Raw genomic sequence first — 18,088 nt, 5'->3', positions numbered from 1 at the left:
TGAGCCACCCAGGCGCCCCACTTTTTTAATTTTTTTAATGTTTATTTCTGAGAGAGAGAGCATGCGCGAGCATGAGTGGGGGAGGGGCAGGGAGGGGGACAGAGGATCCGAAGCAGGCTCTGTGCTGAGAGCAGCAAGCCCAATACGGGGCTTGAACCCACAAGCCGTGAGATCATGACCTGAGCAAAAATAAGAGTCAGATGCCTAACCAACCGAGCCACCCAGGCGCCCCTCACACTTTCTTTATCCATTCATACATCAGTGGACACGTAGGTTGTTTTCATGTCTTGGCTATTGGGACTAATGCTGTGGGGGACACAGAGGTGCAGGTATCTTTTTGAATTTGTGATTTTGTTTCTTTCAGATAAATACCCAGAAGTGGAATTGCTGGATTGTAGGGTAGTTCTATTTTTAGTTTTTTTGAGGAACCTCCATACTGTCTTCTAGAGCGGCTGCACCAGTCTGCGTTCCCCCCAGCAGTGCGCGAGGGTTCTCTTTCCTCCACTTCCTCACCAACACTTGTTATCTCTTGTCTTTTTGATATCAGCCATTCTAACGGATGTGAGGTGATATTTCATTTTGATTTTGATTTACGTTTCCCTGATGATTAGTGATGTTTCACATACCTGTTGGCCATTTGTAGCTCTTCTTTGGAAATATGTCTTCTGTCCATTTTTTAATTGGATGGTTTTGTTTTTTGTTTGTTTGTTTGTTTGTTTTGTGTTTTGTTTTTTTTTTTTTTTTTTTTTTTTTGCTATTGAGTTACATGGATACTTTGTGTATTTTGGCTGTTAACCCCTTATCAGATATGTGACTTGAAAATATTTTCTCCCATTCAGTAGGCTGCCTTTTCATTTTGTTGATGGCTTCCTTTGCTATTCAAAAGCTTTTTAGTTTCATATAGTCCCGCTTGTTTAATTTTGCCTTTGCTTTTGGTGTTAAATCCAAAAAATCATCCTCAAGACCAATGTCGAGGAGCTTACTGCCTATGTTTTCCTCTAACAGTTTTATGATTTCAGGTCTCAATCTCAAGTTTTATCAGATATTTTAAAAGTTCTTGGTTGATTCATTTGTATTTTCTACATACAAACACCTAACTGAAAATGATAATATTCATGTCTCAATTTCTCAATGGTATATCTATCTCTCTTTTACACTAGATGGACATCGTGGAATATTAAGTTGTAATCAAGACAGTGATCATCCTTTGTTATTACCGAATTTGATAGGAATCCATCAGTAACTCATTGTTAAGTATAACAATGGATTTTTGTTTGGCATAATTTACTGACTCCGTCCCTAGATGGAGCAGCTGGACGGAAAAAGAATGAGAGATGGGTTGGTGGTAGGAATGGAATTAGCCTACGGTCTTAGTGCATAGGGCAAGCAAAGAAATATAGAATATATGTTTGTGGGAGAAAGATAAAATTGCACCAGAAAAGGAGGTCAATAAAGGGCTAATGAAGCCAGAGAGACTGGCTATTGGATGTCAGGTGTCTACAAGTCAAACGGGGATCAGGACATCAGAGAAGGTTAACATAAGCAAAATGAGGCTAGAAAGTGCTTTCCAGTTTGGAATATGCTCACTTCCTGTGCCTTACTGCTTGATTTTGGATGCTTTTTGAGACGATGGTCTCTCAGGTCTTTTAAATTTTTTTTTTTCATCGTTTTTTATTTATTTTTGGGACAGAAAGAGACAGAGCATGAACGGGGGAGGGGCAGAGAGAGAGGGAGACACAGAATCGGAAACAGGCTCCAGGCTCTGAGCTGTCAGCCCAGAGCCCGATGCGGGGCTCGAACTCACGGACCGCGAGATCGTGACCTGGCTGAAGTCGGACGCTTAACCGACTGCGCCATCCAGGCGCCCCATCTCAGGTCTTTTAAAGAGAATTTTAGAAACTATGAAGCTCTAGTCTTTTCTCCATCTACACTGGACGTTGAGGATTTTCTTATACAAAGAGTAATTTGTGACTAGATCAGAACTGTGCATAGCAGGCCCTGTGAAGATGCACAGAGGGAGTGCTGGTGTTTTCTCGCAGGACTCTTCGTGTAGGAGAGACTCTGGGTGACATGGAATTGTATTAGGCACAGTCACACCCCCAACGTGCTTAAAATATAACCATGAGAATTTCATTTCCTCGGGTGCCTGGGTGGCTCAGTCGGCTAAGCCACCAACTCTCGGTTTCAGCTCCGGTCACGATCTCGCGGTTCATGAGTTCAAGCCCTGCATCGGGCTCTGTGCTGGCAGTGTGGAGCCTGCTTGGGATTCACTCTCCTCCCTCTCTCTCTCTCTCTCTCTCTCTGTCTCTACCCCTCCCCAGGGCATGCTCTTTCTCCCTCTAAATAAATAAATAAACCTTAAAAGCAAAGAGAATTTCATTTCCTCAAATCAAAGCACCACCCTCTCCTTTACCAACAGAGGGCTGAGGAATGAAGTCATGACCCTCCTAGTGGGTGTTCTTTTCTCTGTAAGAAAAATCTGCAATAGACAACGGACGCTTGAGGGGAGTTTGGGGGAGAGAAAGGGGTATGGAGAGATGCTTTAGTTGAGAAAAGGATATGGGGGTGTAGAGAAAGCCCTGGATAAGCTTTGTCTCCACCCACCGTCTGGCTTACGCCTGCTCTACTGGGTCTAACATGGCCTGGGGCTGCAATTACTCTTTTTGTCTTTGGTGGCCTTAGTCACTAAAGGGGAACAGAAGTCATAATGCTTGGGGAGACTTCCTCATTTTCTCCAGACTGATGTCTCCAGTAATCACATATCAAATTATTTACTATGGCCCAGGCACTGTGCAAAGTGCTTCAAAGGCAGCATTGTTATTTATTATATTTCTTTTTTTTTCAGTGTTTATTTATTTTTGAGAGAGAGAGAGAGAGAGAGACAGAAACAGAGCACGAGAGGGGAAGGGACAGAGAGAGAGGGAGACACAGAATCCCAAGCAGGCTCCAGGCTCTGAGCCTGTCAGCCCAGAGCCCTCGGGGCTCGAACCCACGAACCATGAGATCATGACCTGAGCTGAAGTCTGACGCTTAACTGACTGAGCCACCCGGGCACCCCATTATTTATTGTATATCTACAGAAAGACGAAAGAGACTAGAGTTAAATTCAGATGGATTAGAGAAAATGAAAATGTTTAAAAATGTTTGTTTATTTATTTATTTTGAGATAGAGAGAGAGAGAGAACTATGCGTGCACGTGTGCGTGCACGTGTCGGGGAGGGGCAGAGAGAGGGAGAGAGAGAATCCCAAGTAGACCCCACGCTCAGCGAGGAGCCTGATGCGGCGACACTCGAGCTCACAAACCATGAGATGATGACCGGAACCGAAATCAAGAGTGGGAGCCACCCAGGCACCCCGAAAAATGTAAATCTGTACGTCTAGGTTTATGACTTCTTTTTTTGGTTCAACTATAATCGGCATTCAGAAGGAAAGGTGAATGCAATTAACTCCTTTTTCAGGTGTTCTCACATAATTGGAGAAAACAGTATTCACGTCTTCTCGCCTCTGGTTGAGTCACCAGCTCCTAAACTGATCTTCATAGGAAGAGAATTTCACACTCCTCAGCATCCTGATCTTAATTTAAAAAAAAAAAAAGAAACAAAGAAAAGTGACAATTGTTTTATCATTAAGCCAGAGAAAATTTCTTTTCTTTTTAACTTTTATTTATTTTTGAGAGGGAAAGACGGAGTATGAGTTGGGGAGGGGCAGAGAGAGAGGGAGACACAGAATTTGAAGCAGGTTCCAGGCTCCCAGCTGCCAGCCCCATGCCGGAGACGCAGGGCTTGAACTCACAAACTGAGATCTCAGCCTGAGACTAAGTGGAGCGCTTAACCCACTGAGCCACCCAGGCTCCCTGCCAGAGAAAATTTCTGTGCAGTTTTCTCCCTTCCCAGAAATCTCTTTCAGATTGTCGTTTGTTGGGAAACTGGAAAACTGCTGTAAATGAACTTCAAGTGTTTCCCCAAGATGTCTTCACCATCACATAATCATCCTCGCTGACTTCAAAGAGATCTCGACAACAGCTCAGAGTCCGTTTTGCAGGACTGAAGTCCTTTTATGGATACCAGGTAGCAGTGTTTGTTCCAAGGAAAGCGTTTCAGGTTTGTCTTCTTTACTTTGTCATACAGAGATGAAGATTTGATGCAGGATTCCCCAAAGCCATTTCAAGGCGATAAAAAAATGTTTGTTACAATGATGAAATGTTAACATTGTTTTTAAAAGTCTTTGAACTGGGAAAGCACGTCGGTATTCTTACAATGGAAGCCTTGCTTTCTGGACTATCAGTGTCTTACACCCTTAAAGATGGGAGAAGGAGATGGGGTGCCTGGGTGGCTCAGTCGGTTAAGCACCCGACTTCAGCTCAGGTTTGTGGGTTCCTGCCCTGCATCAGGCTCTGTGTTAATGGCTCAGAGCCTGGAGCCTGCTTCGGATTCTGTGTCTCCCTCTCTCTCTCTGCTCTTCCCCCGCTCATGCTTTGTCTCTCAAAAATGAATAAACGTTAAAAAAAACATTTTTTTTTTTAAGATGGAAGAAGTAGAGAAGCAGCATATCTAATGAGGGCACTCATTTTAGATCCCAAATTTTAATGCAGCAAATACTATCCGGGTGTTAAATGATTTTTATTTCAGATTTTTTTTTTTTTTTAAGTCTTATTAACAGTATTGTGCAATAAAATACCAACATGTTGGTATTTGGAAGGGATTGAATTTTCTGGACTCTGATTTAGGAAACCAAGGCGGGCCTCTGCCAAGGCAGGGTGCATCTCCTTGGATTGTGAGGAACGCCTTCCCTGCAGCACTGCTAATGGCCTGAAGGAGGCTTTATGCTGGGGAGACGCCGGGAAAGAAAACCGCCTAGAGGAAATGGCAAAACAACTAAAATGAAAGAAAAGACTTACGAAATGAAGTCACTGCAGACTCACCACCACACAAGTTATACAATGTATCAGTCAATACAAGCTATATAATGTATCTTCTCCAGCTGCTGCTGGGAAGCTAGCAGGGGCTGCTTGTGCTGAACACCCACAATCCAGCCTCTATGCGTTCACACCTTCTGTGATCACCCTCCTTATCTCCTTGAGAGAGGGCAGGATTCGGGCCTTGCTTCTAACTGACAGAATACAGCAAAGGCAAAGGCGCTGGCATGATTATGTTCCACAAGGGTGTGGCTCCTGCCTTACAGAGAGTCTCTCCTTTGCTGCCTTGGAAGAAGCAAACAGCCATGATGGGAAGCCCCAACATTTGGAAGGCAATAACCGCAGGCAGTCTTGAATGGAGGGAAACCTCTAGCTGACAGTCAGCAAGAAACTGAAGCCCTAAGGCCTCCAGGTACAAGGACGTGAATCCTTCCAACGACCTGAGCGAACGTGAAAGCAGATCCTTTCCCAGTTGAGCCTCCAACAAGGCACTAGGATTGCAGCCTCATAGCCCCTCCACAGAGGACCCACTTAAGCCATGCCTGAGCTCCTGACCTGCAGAGACTGTGAGACAATGCATGTTTGTTTTAAGCCACTAAGTTTGTGGTAAAACTGTATGCTTGTGACACAGCATAGATAAAAAACACACCTTAATTTCCAGGGAACCATCAACTCCTGCCTGTTTTTTACTTCCTACATCCATCCCCGTGATCTTGCCATGGAACTGGCTCAGGCAGCCAGCATTGCTTGCCTGGCCTGTGGCTGTTATCCCCTTATCCCATCTGGTCTCCATTGGTCTTTATCTGCCCAGTCAAGTGAGTGGTCTTTCAAAACATAAATCCCTTCACATCTTGCCCTTGTTTGAAACCCTTCAGTATCTTCTCCATACCTGTAGGATGACGTCTAGCCCTTAGCAGGGCCCAGAAGGCCCTTACATTTCTCCACTCTTATCTCCTTCCACTTCGTAGGGAAAGCTTTACCCTCCAGCAATACTGAGCTATAGTCACCTGCCTCCCTCTGCACACCTCAAGGTATCAGTCACCTCCCTGGAATTTTCACATAATGTCCCTTCTTGCTGGAATGCTCTTTCTGTCCTCAATAACTGACACACTGAATTGTGTCACAATTACCCACTTGTGGATTGTTCTGTACTCTAGATCCTTTGCTCCTGTGGACCAGGGACTAAGCTGTGTTTATCTTTGTACTTTCCTCCTAGCAGAGAGTCTGACCCATCATAGCTACTCAACAAATGTTTAGTGAATAAAGGCCTGAATATAACCAAGAAAGGTACCAAATGACTTGACCTATGCCATGCTACTGGAAATAGATCATGAGTTCTTAGTAAAAACGTCTTAGACCATGGCAGTGCATGATGCTGAGGGCTTAAATTGTTCTTTCACTCAATGATTGATTCATCCACCCATCGTCTGATTTTGTAGCAGAGACAAAAGCAATCCTTGCACTCAAGTTGTTCATAATCTAGTGGACATGAGAGATGGAAAAAAGAAAGAAAGAAAGAAAGAAAGAAAGAAAGAAAGAAAGAGGGAAAGGAAGGAAGGAAGGAAGGAAGGAAAGAAGAAGAGAGAGGAAGGAAGGAAGGAAGGAAGGAAGGAAGGAAGGAAGGAAGGAAGAAAAGAATACTCAGCAATTAGAACCCATAATTGAGGTTTGCACCTGATGGATTCCCAACTCTTCTGGGTGATTTGGAGCAAGGAAAAGGAAAATTTTTAGGGCAAGGGGATTTCTGAGCTACACCTTGAAGGATGGTGAATTTTTGGCGAGCCTGGGGGAGATGGGAGAAATCAGGGACGTGGCCAATTTCACAGAACAGAGGCATTAAGGTGCAAGGAAGGCAGGGAGGTGGTTTGGTGAGGCCGGAAGACTGCAGGACTGGAAAGCGTGGTGGGAGGCAATGCAGGAAAGTGAAGCCAAGGAATCAGTACTTTACTTCCAGGACGTCAAAGAACCATCGTAGAATTCTAAGCAGTTTTCATGACATGCTTAGATTTCCCACCTTGAAAGATAACGACTATCGCAGTGTTTATGCTTGATAAATAACACCGCTCTTCCCCTCCCAGGTTCTGGACAAGTTGAAAAGGAAAGTCAGGGAGCCAACAGATGGAGATCATCTGCTTTGCTGGTGAGGCGGGCTGCCTCGTTCTAAGTCTCAGAATTTGGCAGACTCGACTCCCATCACAGTCTGCACTGGGCTGGGCGGGGCTCTTCCTGCCGGAGCAGAGCAGATGTTCCTGCAGCATTTGCCCCAAAGAGAACGGGAGAAGGAGAGAGATGGCCAAAGCGTGACCACCTTTCTTCTTCCAAGGGCATAACTGAGAGGAGGCTATCACTGCCCATAAAAGGAAACCACATTCCCTGGGCTTCTCTTTTTCTTTTCACACACTGATCCTCACCGTTTAGCCTGTGATCAATTAGGCGTGTATCTGAGCCTTGGTGGGGAGGACACTCTCCTGCCACCTACGTGATGCTGTCCTCCCCCCCGCCCCGGTACCACGTACTGCTCTGGAGGGTCCTGAGACCGCAGGTGCCCTGGAAGATACGGCGTCCAGCTAGAAGAGTGCATTATCGACATTTAGCTGCAAAGTGACTATGTATCCACTACTGGGACTTCATTTGCTAGTCTGTTTCTCACCCCTGGTTATATCCAGCTGTGTCGTTCGATACGGCTGGTCAAGAGGCTTTGCCCATGAGACCAAATGACATCATCAAATTATTCTAATAATACAAAGCCAACAGTTAATGCCAAGGATTTGAATATTAGGTCCTTCTCACTTTCAAAGGCTGAAGGAAAAATCAAAATACAAATATTAACTCTTCTTGCAAGACCAAAGGAATGAATGGACGCCCACAATAAAATTGTCTTGCCATGGTGAATTGAAAGTCCAAAGACGTGCTTCTGCCGTCCCTGTCCCATCACCTGCTTCGGAGCCAAGCTCTTGGTGGCACGGTGTGGTGTGGTCAGGAAATGGGTTACCTGAAGGGAGGGTTGAACAAACACATCAATGCATCAGGCATCATGGGACCCAGCTTTCTCACTGCCAGAGGGCTATGCGATGGAAAGGAGACAGGTTGTAATGACACCACGGTGTTGGGTTGGAATTGACGGTGTTGGTGTGAATTTAGGGTCTTTAGATGTAGATATTAGATTAGTTGGGATTCTCCAGAAACAACAGAACCAGTGTGCATAGAAAGAAAGCGAAGAAGCGAGAGGTTGATTTTAAGGAACTGGTACACATGACTGTGGGGGCTGGAAAGCCTGAAATCTTCAAGGTGGGGTAGCAGGCCAGAGATTCGGGGAAGGGTTGGTGTTACAGTTCAGGTCCCAAAACCGTCTACTGACAGGATTCCCTCTTCCTCTGGGACCTCAGTCTTTCTCCAAAGACCCGAAAACCTTCAACTGATTGGACGAGGCCCACCCACATTATGGAGGGTAATCTGCTTTTCTCAGTCTGCCGATGTTAATGTTAATCTCACCTAAAAAACACTTTCACAGCAACATCTAGACTGGTGTTTGACCAGATCTCTGGGTACTAGGAAGAAAGCAAAACCCAAAACAAAAAATAAAATGCCCCAATTCCCGCCTAATCTTACCCATCAAGGTTCCTGTCCTCCCCACCTGTGGTCTCCCTTGGATGTGGCATTCTGTGCTGGGGGAGATGGCTTGAAACTGGCTTTCTTTTCTATCTTTCTTTCCTCTGTCCAGTGTTGTTGCTGTTATTTAAGAGTTAAAAAAAAAAAAAAAAGCAGTGGAACTTTCCCGAGAGTTTTTCTCAAAGGAGAGAAACACGAGACGGGAGACCAGATCGGAGGGGTGGTGAAGAAAAATAAAAGCGCCTTCCGCTTGTCTCCTCATGAGCCCAGCTCATTCCATAAATGTTGGTCGAACATCAGAAACATTCCTGGAGATGAAGAGAAATGAATCCAATGTGTTTGGGCCTTACAATTATTTTATGAAATGTCAAAAGTGAAACTTTTTGTTCTTGCAAGGAACTGCGTGACCCTCCCTGCCCTGAAGTCCAGAGGGACCGAGCCCTTCCAAGAGGCAGGCTCCCTGCTGAGTTTGCACAGCATCTCCGCCCAGTTCCTGGGGGCAGATTTTAAATGAGCGTCCAGGGGTGGTTTGTGTCATGTTAGAGAGGAGACTACCTGGCCAGCTTTTCGGAAGCATCTTTATTTTGGTGTTTTTTATAAGTAAAATAGGGGCGCCTGGGTGCTCAGTCTCTTAAACATCGGAGTTGGGCTCAGGTCATGATCTCACGGTTGGTGGGTTCAAGCCCCAAGTCGGCCTCTGTGCTGACAGCTTAGAGTCTAGAGCCTGCTTCAGATTCTGTGTCTCCCTCTCTCACTGCCCCTCCCTTGCTTGCTCTCTGTCTCTCAAAAATAAATAAAAACATTAGAAAAAAAGTAAAAAAAAAAAAAAAGTAAGAGAAACCCAAGGGCATCTGGGTGGCTTAGTTGGTTGGGCGTCTGACTTCTGCTCAGGTCATATTCTCACGGTCTGTGAGTTCGAGCCCCACATTGGGGTCTGTGCTGACAGCTCAGAGCCTGGAACCTGCTTCAGATTCTGTCTCCCTCTCTCTCTGTCCCTCCCCCGCTCGCATTCTGTCTCTCTCTCCCTCAAAAATAAACATTAAAAAAAATTTTTTTTAGATACAAGTAAAATAAATCCAGCATATACTGAACATAAAAAAAGCAGTGAGAAAATAAACAAATAATAAATGAAGTGACCCAAGAAGCACGTTGGTTGACAAGATACAGGAAGAACGCAGCAGTGGAGAGCAGGTGGGCAAGTGGGGTGCTAAGGCTTCCCAGAGGAGTGGCATCTGGGTTTGAATGACAAAACAGATAGAACGATACGAAATGCTAAGATGTAATACTTACAGGGAGTTGATCGTGTTGTGGACACTGTTCAAAATGGTTTACGCGCATTAACTTATTTAATTCTCGTGGCAGTTTAGGTATTGTTATTAACCCCATTTTACAGATGATAAAACTGAGGCACAAGGCACAGGCACAAAGCTACTAAGTGACAGAGCTGGTCTGGCAACACAGGCTATCCTGTCCTCCACAATCAGCCTTGTTCTTTAAAGTCACTCAATTTAAAAAGCTGGTATTATTAGGGCACCTGGTGGCTTAGCTGATTGGGCGTCTGGCTTTGGTTCAGGTCATGATCTCACAGTTTGTGAGTTCGAGGCCCGTATTGGGCTCTCTGCTGTTAGCTCGGAGCCTGCTTTGGGTTCTCTTTCTCTCTCTGCCCCTCCCCGCTCTCAAAAATAAATAAAAAATAAAACATTTGTTTACAAAGCTGGTATTGTCATTTTGATTGTTCTGTCTTCCCTCTTTTCCATTGTGCTGTATTATGCATATGCTGATTTTTACGTTAGCACTGTGTAGGTCATGTTAATGTTCTGTTCCTAGCTTGACTCTTAATTCTATCATGATATATTATTCTCCTCAGGTGACTGGCGTTCATTATATATTATAGGACAATTTTAGTTTGTAAATCTAACTCTGAAATATAATATTAAGTGTAGTAGCAGATACGATTAGGTTTTCCTGTATTTCCTGTTTGTGCATGTGCTCAAATATATTAGCAGTGAACAAATAACAAAAATAAAATAATTCTGTAATTCTCAAAAGGGTCCCATATGAACAATAGGATTTTACACATCAGGGTTGAAAATGAGATTTTTTTTTTTAATGTTTATTCATCTGAGAGAGAGAGAGAGAAAGAAAGACGGAGCTCAAGCAGGGGTGGGCAGAGAGAGAGACAGAATCTGAAGCAGGCTCCAGGCTCTGAGCTGTCAGCACAGAGCCCAACACGGAGCTTGAACCCACAAACTGTGATATCCTGACTTGAGCCGAAATAGACGCTCAACTGACTGAGCCACCCAGGCGTCCAGAAAATGAGATTTTTATATGCTAGAAATAAGAAACAGCATTCCTGGGGCTCCTGGGTGGCTCAGTCAGTTGAGCGTCCTACTTTGGCTCGGGTCATGATCTCGCGGTCCGTGAGTTCGAGCCCCGCGTCGGGCTCTGTGCTGACAGCTCGGAGCCTGGAGCCTGCTTCGGATTCTATGTCTCCCTCTCTCTCTGCCCCTCCCCTGCTCATGCTCTGTCTCTCTCTCTCTGTCAAAAATAAATAAACATTAAAAAAAAAAATTAGAAAAAAAAAGAAACAGCATTCTTTTTTTAAACATTTCCTCCCAGTTTGGTTTTGCGATACAGTTCTTACTGACTGTAAACAGAGAGGCCAGTCCCAACAGACTGTGGAGAAATGGCGCTTCTATTCAAATGGAAACAGTAAAGCTGATCAATAACACTGATGAATAAATTGATCAGTGGAGGTCCTAAAACTATTTTGAGTTCTCAGTAAAAGGGCGTATAATTAGAATCGAGGACTTTCAAAACACAAAGCATAAACAGCTAATATCATGTGAAGAAAATTCACTTTGAATGGCTATCAAAACATGCTGATTAAGGGGCCCCCGGCTGGTTCAGTCGGTAGAGGCATGTGACACTTGATCTCGGGGTTGTGAGTTCAAGCCCCACGTTGGTTGTAGAGGCTACTTTTTCAGAAAAAGAAGTAAAACAGGCTGATCAATACAAAAATAAACCACGATGTTCCTATATTGTCACAGTAAGACTTACAAAATAACAATATATAATCTTTCAGGGAGTATAGTAAGACAAACATCCTCATTCTCAAGGTGGAGTATAAACTGAACAATCTTTTTGAAAAGAAAATTTATAAAAGGAGTCAAGGCCATCAATACCTTCATATGCTTTGGCCAGGAATTCTACTTCTAAGGGTCTCTGTCAAGAAAAAAATAATTAGAAATGCAGACAGTGATGTATATGTAAAGATTTGGTATCATGGAAAACTTAAAATATATATAGTATGGTGAGTGTGTACATTATGGCATTTCTGTGGAGCAGAATGTTATGGAACCATCAGTAACTACACTCATGTACAAGGTTAATGGTGTGGGAGATGCTCACGATATGAAGTCAAATGAATAAAAATAGGGGCAACACCATTTATGACGCATTGTATCAACTCATAGACAAATTCATTTCAAACCAATTCAAGAGTATGTTCTTCATTTGCTTTCTTTTTGATTAGGGTTATCAAAAAACAGCGTATGGGGCGCCTGAGTGGCTCAGGCGCTCGGTTGAGCGTCTGACTTCAGCTGTGGTCATAGTCTACAGTTCGAGCCCCACCTCAGGCTCTGTGCTGACCGCTTGGAGCCTGGAGCCTGCTTGGGATCCTCTGTCTCCCTCTCTCTCTCTCTTTCAAAATAAATAAATAAACTTAAAAAAAAACACACAAAAAAAACCCAGCTTATTCAATTTTTTTAAGAAAAGCAAAAACATGGCTGTTTTTTCATGCAGAGAGAAGTAAATGATATGCTAGAATTACATAATTTTATAATGCACATGGACCCTGAAGATGACTTTCTCATACCTAATGGTTCATCTTCCACAGCTACCCACGGGGGGGAAAAAAAATTCAGTCGTAACGTGTCTTCCTCTGCTCTGGTCTCAGTTTCCTGATTTTTCAAATGGAGCCTCGTCTGTCTAGATGCATGGTCTGCAAACCTCCTCTGTGGGCGAAAGAAAAGGAATGGTATTTCTCTCCACATCCACACCAAAGCACTGGGGGAATTAGTGACACCATTGAAGTTTACGGCTCCTTTTTACATATTCAAATGTACGCTACTTTCTTTCTAGGGGAAGATTGAAGTAGGACGTTCACACCACGATGTGAATTGACAATTAAAGTTTAGTGTTATTACTTGCGTGGCCAGTGCAGTTAGAATACCACATTATGCTTTGTGTTTCATGGGATAACGATGTGCTGTATTCTGTGGCACTTGAGCGTATCATTCGATATAAATATAGTTACTTACTGAAAATTGTGTGCAAGTTATAAAAAGAACTTACAAGATAGTAGCTTAAATAAAACATGAAATAGTTTTCGCTTGGTGTCTGATTTTCTAATGCCGCTTTTCTCCCTAGCAATTCTTTGAGGTGGAGGAAGAGACTTTTGTGAAAGAATCAGCTACTCTCAAAATGAGTAATTTGTTAAAAAGACTGAAGGAGAGAGAAGAAACGATTAAGGAGTTACGAGAAGAGCTATGCCAATATGAAGAGTCTAGATTTCAAAAACTTGTAAGTGTCAAAACAATGAATAATTAATTTTAATACAGGTAAATAAGGCTATAGCTTTCCAAAAGTTTGGGTTAAGAATAAAGGAAATACAGGTGGTATATCTTGGGCATCTCTCCACAACATCAGCCAGTCCAAACTTTTCTGCTCAATGGCATATTCCAGAAAACCCATAATAGTTATAAATAGGAGCAATATAATTGTATTCAATTTTTATTCATAATGGAAATAAAATAACCTATCTCCCATTGCAAAAATTTTCCTCCCCTCGAAGAGCACGTAAATAGATTTTTGTTTTAATTTTGAAGACCCCGGCCCTGTTTTGCTGTTCTGACAGTTTGAAAGACATGAAGCGATCTCCCTGAGTCAGAGGCTTCCAGCAAGGCCCTTGGAACAAGAGAACTTCTGAGGAAAAATCTTGGGGAGGGTTTTCCCCCAGTTCTCGTCACAAAGGGAGTCCGAGGCTGGTTTACTACTTAAACAGAGGACTGGTGGGAACAGATATGGAAAGAGAGAGAACAGAGAGGCTAAACTCCTGTCAAGGAGGAGAACTGGAAAGTGTGGACATTGAGGGCGAGTTCATTGTCACCTCACTGTGAGCCAGTGGCCGTGGCCCCACGGCAGTTCAGAGCCATACAGGGGTTTTCATTAATGGATTCTAAGAACAAGAAGCTGATTGTTTGAGTAGGAGAGGCTCGCAGAGAGGCCGGAGGAATAACAATCTTTTTGAATATCAACTGGCAGGCACCGCATGCCTCATCAGCGGTATCTTATCTTGTAGCTAAGTTTACAGCAGAAGAAGCAGAGACAGGGTGGCTAAGTTACTTCCCCCAGGCACATGGCTAGTAAACCAGTGAAGATAGCATGTGAACCAAGGTCCAGCTGAATCCAAAGCCCACAAAAGGAAGTGGGGCGCTGGGCTCTACAGTAATATGTCAAGGTTGTAATTTTCAAAATTAACTAATTAGTATGTACATATAAAATAGACTATTATCATGATACGTTATTATAATGTACTAGTATATTAATACTTATGGATACATCCACCTGTAAATATCGACACACGCATATACATGCACAGAAAAAGTCTGAGAAGTTAGGTGCCAAAATGTGAACACTGGGGGGAAACACTTGCTCGTTGCTGGGCCCTTTAAGTGCAGTCTATAATTTACCTAAATCCCGCATTGGTGTTCTTATTTAAAACGCCAAGTTTAGAAGAGATAAGGAATTGAACTTACATGATTCTAAAGGATTTCGTTTATTAACTGGTGAAGGCGTGTTTGCTTTGTATAATCCATTAGGATTCTTTATGTTCTAAAAAAAACTGAGTATCTTCTAAGCAATGTATTGTGGAGTGTGATTAGCATAGATCTAATAAAAACGAATACTAATTCTTTTTACATCTTCTGATGGCTTTGGAGGAGGCATATCCGGTTCCTGCACTTACATTAACCTTTTCCTGGGTCTAAATCTCGTCTTTTTAATTAATTTTTAATTAATTAATTAACTTTTAATGTTTATTTTTGAGAGAGCGAGAGAGACAGAGACAGAGCGCGAACAGGGGAAGGGCAGAGAGAGAGAAAGAGAGAGAGAGAGAATCCAAGCAGTCTCCAGGCTCCGAGCTGTCAGCACAGAGCCCGATGCGGGGCTCAAACTCACAACCTGTGAGATCATGACCTGAGCCGAAGTCGGACGCTGAACCAACTGAGCCACCCAGGTGCCCCTAGTCTTACTTTTCGGAGATAATAACTTAAGAGAAAAGACTAAACAAACTTTAATAGTACTTTGGCTTTTAATCTGGACTTGGTCAAAGTTATCCAGCATAGATTGGCAAGGTGATTTTGATCCATTCATTTCCCGTTTGTGAGGTGCAAAGCAATACCCGCTTAGCTAAAAGAGAGTTACGAGAAGGATACCTGTTGTGCTGACTGTGAATTGCTTTGAGCTCTTTGAAAAAAGGTGAGTGTATACATTCCAGTTATCATTATGAGGAAATGCACTAGCCCTTATGACTGTCTGGTTTACATTTGGAGAAATGCACTGAACAGAACTCAGGACTTGGTGAAACCCTCCCAATTTGGTAATTGAGCTCCTTACACTAAGACATGAGGTGTATCTTGTAATGTTTACACTCGTAAGTGTTCTCTACCTGTTAATTGGTCTCTCTGATGCCCTGGTGAAAGAAGGAAGATAAGAATAAGTGGTAGTGGCTTTGTGGGGACCAGGGAAATGGAAGGGTCCACCCTGCTCTTGTACAAGCAGGTGTTCCCTGGCTCAAGATGGCATCCGGAGGCCCCGGGTTATTCCACTGTAATTTGTCCCCAGGGAGACCACCTCACAATTTCTGTAAACACCCTAAGATCTGAGGAAGGTGAGATAGTGCTGATTAACTAGGTGTGTACGTTTCTCTCAGCTCCTTCCGACTCCAACAAAACGCGTGACCCTGGTCTCCCACCTTGACTGAGGGCCACGTAGGGCAGTCAGTAATATGGTGTACATTTCAGAAACATGGATGTGAGTGCCACAAAACAGATCGTGATTTGTATAAAATAAACCTATGGAGAATACCCCCACCTTTTTTTTTTTTTTTTAATCCTCTAAGAATAAGATTTCCTAAAACTCCCTGCCGCTTCCAGAAGAGGTCTTTTTTCATTTGTAATTTCATCTTGTGCAACTGCTCCCTCTGGTGGCACCAAGAAGCTTACGACACGGAGCCTCTGAAATCTGATTTGGAAAAATGAGTTTGGAGAACCAGTTGGGAAATCTCAAAGTAGCAATGGAGATCACTTGGAAAAAAAAAAAAAAAAAAAAAAAAAACAACAACAACAACAAAAAAAACTTGAAATAAGCAAGCCGAATAAGCAGTATCTTTCCCTACTGCTGGTTTATTCCCACTGGCAGCCAAATCATATAAATAGCTTTGTAGTTAATACGTATTCCGATTATCTCTCCAGAACTGTTTTTGAGGAAAACCTGATAAGAATGCGATCGCAGAGGGGAAAGTTTAATAAACAGCCGCCCTAAATCATACTTGTAACCAAATGGAAACCAGGCAAGAAAACTCTTCGCCTTCCAGAAGCCTCCTCTCTCCGATCGGAACTTCCTGGGAGTCGAATATTCCTCAGAGCAACTTCATGCAAGGGCTGAGCCTCGTTTCCAGGTTTGGGCGCCGTGACTCAACTGCGTCCTGCTGCAGTTGCCACGTGGTCACGCTGTAGGCTGACAAATCCCCATGAGGACGGCCGAAGGAGGCCAGCGTGTACCTGGACGCGTGTGTGTGCCTGCAAACACGCGTGTGTGCTGCGGTCGCTTTAATTAGTTGTCGTTTTGAGAAGGCTTCATTTTTTTCTCACCTTAGCACGGATGAGCTGTGCCACCATTGCCCTCGCACCGCCCACAAGCGCACAGGACTGCTTGCTGCTGACGGCGCTAAAACAGAGCTGTCATTCAAGAGCCACAGCTCTGCAGGGCTGCACTGCCCCAGTGCGCCACTTTCCTGGTTGTCACTCACTGGGAGAGCACCTGCTCTTCTCCATGACTGTCATGCAGCACGGGCACGCATCAGCACAGCACAACACGCCCCAGCAGCAAATTGAGATGTCCAAGTATTATACACGGAGCCTGCAGAATTGAGACACGAATACGGCAGAAGGAAGACTGCTGAGAGGCACATGCAGGGCTCTGAACAGAACTCCTCAGACTTTATTGTGCGTAGGGATCACCCGCAGCTCCTGTTAAGATCCAGATTCTGACAGTAGGTCTGGGCTGGGTCCTGAGAGTCTGTTTCCCATACGCTGCTGGGCGATGCTGAGGTTCCCGGTCTGTGGACCAGACGTGGAGTAACAAGGCTCTGTGGTGTGCCAGCCCTCAGACATGATTCTTGCAAGATCTGTTTAGGATTCTGAAACCTGGGAACAGTGATCCCATTCCGCACATCTTGTGAGTGTTCACCAGAGAAAAATAGTGCATGAGCCATGGCCTGAAGTCATAATTTTCACATGATAGAAAAACTTGACATCGGTGAGTTCCGTTATCAGTTTAAAATTCCAGAGTGATCATGGATCGCACACGATCTCTCCTCAGCTATAATGCAGCTGTAAATAGCGACACCTAGTTAACCACCTTTTAATGATCTCCATCCTTTTCAACCTTGGTTTATTAAATGCAGTTTATTTTAAAGAAGTCTTGTGGTTTAAATAAGCCAGAGCTAGTGGTGTGGGCAGATGGTAGAAGGAACCCCACCACAAAATCTGCCACTCAGAGTGTAACAGATGACCGTAGCAGCCCAGAACTATCCCTTTGTTCATTTTGCTAATGAGTGTCCTCATTGCTGTGGGAGTCTGAATAGTTAATTACGTGCAGTTCCTGCAGCTGACAGATGGTGGGGACAGAGCTACAGATTAACCTCACAAGAAGGATGGACATGAAGGGGAAAACCAGTTGAATGTGTTTTCCTTGCTTCCTGCTTTTATGTGAGAATTTTAGAAAACACATCTAAGTATTAGCAGCCACCCCTTATAAATACTTTGTGTGATTAGTTCAAATAGTTCTTGTATAGTTTATGCTAATGGGTGCTCATGCAATCCACTGTGGGTATTCTTATCCTGCCAGTTAGGAAACCTTTGCTTAACCCTTTGAAGACAAATATTGTTTGTTTGTTTGTTTGTTTGTTTGTTTGTTTGTTTAAAAAGCCCTTTTAGTTTATAAGTACATGCTGTGATGGCTTCAAGTTGAACGTGTGGGACTAGAAATTAATTTATTAAGGAAACAGTGTTGTTTGTTAACTATTAGATTTGTTAGCTTTCCTTAGTTAAAGAGTGAGTTGGGCTCAAATGATTTAAATAAAATGGTGATTCAAAATCATAAAGATCTGTATTGGGTTTAGTGCAAAATTTAACATTGTGTTAAAAATTAACTCTCACAGAACTAACTTCCTTAGTGGGTGGCTTGTTATTTCTTAAGGGTTTATTAAATGCACTGCAA

At 43.5% G+C, this 18,088-nt stretch overlaps 1 protein-coding gene across 2 annotated transcripts in view; it reads left to right on the top strand.

Moving 5' to 3' along the window:
• The window catches only part of CB4H10orf67 (chromosome B4 C10orf67 homolog), a 161,874-nt gene that overhangs the window by 44,766 nt on the left and 99,020 nt on the right, over nt 1-18,088 (top strand). For both annotated transcript variants that reach the window (XM_049624696.1, XM_049624697.1), the window contains exon 5: nt 12,956-13,108. In XM_049624696.1, coding sequence (XP_049480653.1) covers nt 12,956-13,108 — 153 coding nt within the window. The remainder of the gene's footprint in view (nt 1-12,955; nt 13,109-18,088) is intronic.

Source organism: Panthera uncia, chromosome B4 (assembly GCF_023721935.1).
Source record: "Panthera uncia isolate 11264 chromosome B4, Puncia_PCG_1.0, whole genome shotgun sequence".
Classification (NCBI taxonomy): Eukaryota; Metazoa; Chordata; class Mammalia; order Carnivora; family Felidae; genus Panthera; species Panthera uncia.
This window is presented reverse-complemented; position numbering and strand designations above follow the sequence as displayed.